At 32.7% G+C, this 3,871-nt stretch overlaps 1 protein-coding gene across 1 annotated transcript in view; it reads right to left on the bottom strand.

The window, feature by feature from the left end:
• Nucleotides 1–624, bottom strand: part of LOC106468012 — a 2,868-nt gene extending 2,244 nt beyond the window's left edge. The window contains exon 1 of the mRNA XM_013928408.2: nt 398–624. Within this exon, the coding sequence (XP_013783862.1) occupies nt 398–598 (201 nt within the window). The 5' untranslated portion in view covers nt 599–624. The remainder of the gene's footprint in view (nt 1–397) is intronic.
• Between the last annotated feature and the right edge of the window lie 3,247 nt (nt 625–3,871).

Here is a 3,871-nt window from a genome sequence, read left to right as displayed (position 1 = left end):
GGTAAACACGTTTAGATTGAATGGTAATTTATAATCAGTCACAAGAACATCGAATCTGAATCACTTGAAAAAAACACGGGGGTGCTTAACTTTTTTCCAGGTGTATATAATAAAACACCTTACCAATGTAATATCACGTAATCTAAAATCGAGTGGAAATTAATTTGCTGAAGGAAAAATGAGCACTTTTTCGACACAGTTACTCTCAAAATTATTTTCATTTAATAATCAGACACATCTTGTGCAATGTCCTAAATGACTGTAAAGAGACTTAAGAACCTTAGCTATTGAATAATGTTTTCGGTTCATGACTCCTGCACATACCATTACAAATTTTTTTATTAAAATCAGTATTATGTGAGTAAAAAGTTACAAGTTCAGTAATAAAAAACTTTACCTTTAAGCGATCAAGAACGGCACATCGAAAAGCAACCATTTCAGGGTAAGACTGTGCTAAGATTTTTACTTCAGTTACTTCCTCCACTTGGGTAAGAGATAGTTTCACTTTCTGACCAAAACATAATCCTTGTAAACACATTGCATCTTGGCTAGTATGTACGTACTTATCTCCAGTCAATAGCTTTAACAGTCCTGGCATTACTGTTTGAAAGTATCATTTGTTAAATAGAGTAGCTTCTACAAAATTAGTTTTAAAAAAATCTAATGAAATTCAACAACATACAGAAAAACAAGCCTCACTGGAATAATTCGAAATAAGTGATTTTAACTTGATATTAATATGCCAGTAAAATTAAATTCATGCCTGATGTGACATTTCAGGAATATTTTTTTTATATTATATACTGGAAAGATAAGTTATGATCAGTAACTCAGAAAACAAGTTTCATTGATTGCTTTTCAATAAATATCCATACGCCACATATTTTTTCTGTAAATTGCTATTAAAAACTGAGAAACATTAAACTAGCTCACTAATATAAATGCAACTACCTCAGATACAAATAAAACTTGTCTACTCTATCTGAAAGATAAACAACAATCAATTAAAATACATTAATATTTCACAAATCTTCAGCTAATGCCAAGTTGTAATTCCCAACCTACCTAGAAATATATGTAAAAATGACTGGTACCCAAAGGAGCTTAATTCTTTATGGGCTCACCCACAAACATCATTAACTTTTTATAAATGTTATTTTGATCATGCAAAAAAAAAACAAAGACCACAGTATTTGACCAATATCTTTATCTGGGAGATAATTTGAAATACTCGTCAAATCTAAATGAAAAAGTACAACTACTTATAGAACCATTTTATGATTTCTAATATGAACCTGCAACAAAATCATCATAAAAACAAAATTCAGTATCTAGGTTTCAAAAATACTAACTGTGATATCCAGGTCAATATACACCATGAACAACAAAATGTTACCATGTTTAAAGAATAATACCCAACCAGTTAAACTTCCATGTATATTTACTATGATTGCTCCACTGCCACATTTGCCTTGAAAAATATTACTGCTTTGAATACATCCAAGGACCTATAATCTGCCTGTACTATACTTTTATGAAGACTCAAGACTGGAATTTGGGGGAGGAATAAAAATATGCCATTGATTCTGACTTCTCTGCAGAATTGTTAAACTTTTTTTTTTTTTCGTTTTCATGAACTCACTTTTTAGCCGGTGTTTTTTCAACCACATATAATAGACAAGTACTGATATCATGCAGGGCTGTCATTATTACGTAAAGTAGAAGAACAACTGGGGATCCCTCCCCAACATGGGTCAAGGGGGCAGCACTTCTCATTGGTGGGTTCAGGGAAAAGTCCCCACTTAAATTTTAAACTATTTTTGGACAACTAAATCTTGTTTTTGGAGCTAAATCTTAAGCATTTTAAGATAGTTAAACTTTGTTTTGAGAGCATTATTAAAGTTTCAAAATGAAGCCATATGGTTCTTTTCTATATTTTCCATACATATAATACAAGAAATTATAACAAACTAATCTCATGAACTCAAATTCGATACGAGGAACCCACTTTGCTGTTATGTTAAACTTATATTAAAGTTTTTCTTCATTACCCATTCAAGCCGTCTCCAGCCATTATTAGTCTCAAAGTGGGTTCCTCGTCATCGAATTTGAATTCATCACGGCGATTAATCGAGGTTGTGCAAGTCTAAACGTTTATCTTTGTTATTCCATGTATAACCTTTTAAGTATGTTCTCTCACCAATCCACTACCATAAACCAATCATACCGTGAAAGTCTCCAAACTACGTAACCTGAATATAAAAATCATCAAAAAGAGAAACGATATTTCCTTCCTAAGACAGTGCCGCTCTGAAAAACTAATTCCTAAATTTGTGAAGGTCAAGTTATCGAAAAACTTAAACCAGTTTTCAGGCATTATCCAAAACATGCAGAAAAAACTCCTAAAAGCAACCCTGAATTCCAAATATCAAGAACTGGACTATTTACAAAAACTCAAACAGAAATTAGACCACCAACTGGCCTGCTACCTCAAACCAGATGATTACGGCAATATACAACGCGCTATCAACCAAGACAACTCATTGCTGAATCAAGAAAAGAAGTCTACACACAATAAGAAACTAGACAAACTAAGGAAACTACAACAACGTGAAGTGAAACACAACAATGCAGCTTGTACCTGATGATGACAAAACCTTGTCGAAACGTTGTACATTTGCTGTTATGTTAAACTTATATTAAAGTTAATCTAATGAATATTTGAGTAAAGTGTCCCAGAGGGGTGTGAGCCCATTACACCATCTCATTGAACAAGGCCTTCCCAAGAGTTAGACAAGATAGCAAATTTTAACAAAAGAGCAAGTTTGGCCTGATTTCTTAAATGAAATTTTAGATGCTCTATGCAAAATAGAATCTAATAAATGTGTACAATATTTTATTTAAAACAATTAGATCAGGGTTTACATACGCACACACCTTTTCTGCTGTTGCACAATGTCCATTCATTATAACAATGCATGTGGTCAGTTGTAAAAAAAACCTGCATTTTTTGAATTTCATTGGGATCTAGATATATATAACTTTTTTTCATGCTTGTTATGCTTGTATTCAAACATTCTAAAATTTTCTTTATAATTTCACACTTGTTAAATTGCAGATGCTTCAGAGATGAAATTTAAACAGCCAGTTCCTGAATTAAAAATGTAATGAAGTATTCTGTTTTTTTTTTGCAAGTAGCGAAAATCACTTTAAATCCTGTAAAGTCACCTTCAAACTTCTTTTTTGAAATTCAGCCCTCATATATACACTTTGATGCTATATATTAAAATACCTCACTAGATACTTGTACTATGGATCTTACAACTTTTCACACAAAGTGGTGCTATACATTAAAAATAATTTATGTAACTATGAGTTGGTGCCATATGTTAAAAATACTGTTATGACAGCGGAAGTCGCGCGACGCTTGGAGCATGCGCTGGAGTTCAAGAAAGACCATGACTGTTCCTCACAATTCTAGGCTTTTCTAGGCATGCTATGTTCTCGTATATAAGCCGGCAAATAAAGTGACGGCAAAGAGATAATTGCAGACAGAGAGATACAAAGACAGATAATCAAGTCAAACCGTAAGTAAAGTGCGTGAATTGTTGTGAATTCTAGCGTGTGTTTAAGTTAAAGTGGCTGTGGAAATTAAGTGTATTGCAAAGTTGTATTGAGAAAGAACAACCTAGTTTTATTTAAGAAAGAACTTGTATCACTGGAGTTTTTTGGAAAGAATTTCTACAGAAAATTAACAAACGACCAGAGACGTAACAAATTGGTGTAAGAAGTGGGATAAAAAACAATAATGGAAAAGAGAAGCGGCAAATCAAACTATAGCTTAGCAGATTTGATGGCAACAAAAGAAACA

This window comes from Limulus polyphemus, unplaced genomic scaffold, assembly GCF_000517525.1.
Source record: "Limulus polyphemus unplaced genomic scaffold, Limulus_polyphemus-2.1.2 Scaffold2832, whole genome shotgun sequence".
NCBI lineage: Eukaryota > Metazoa > Arthropoda > Merostomata > Xiphosura > Limulidae > Limulus > Limulus polyphemus.
This window is presented reverse-complemented; position numbering and strand designations above follow the sequence as displayed.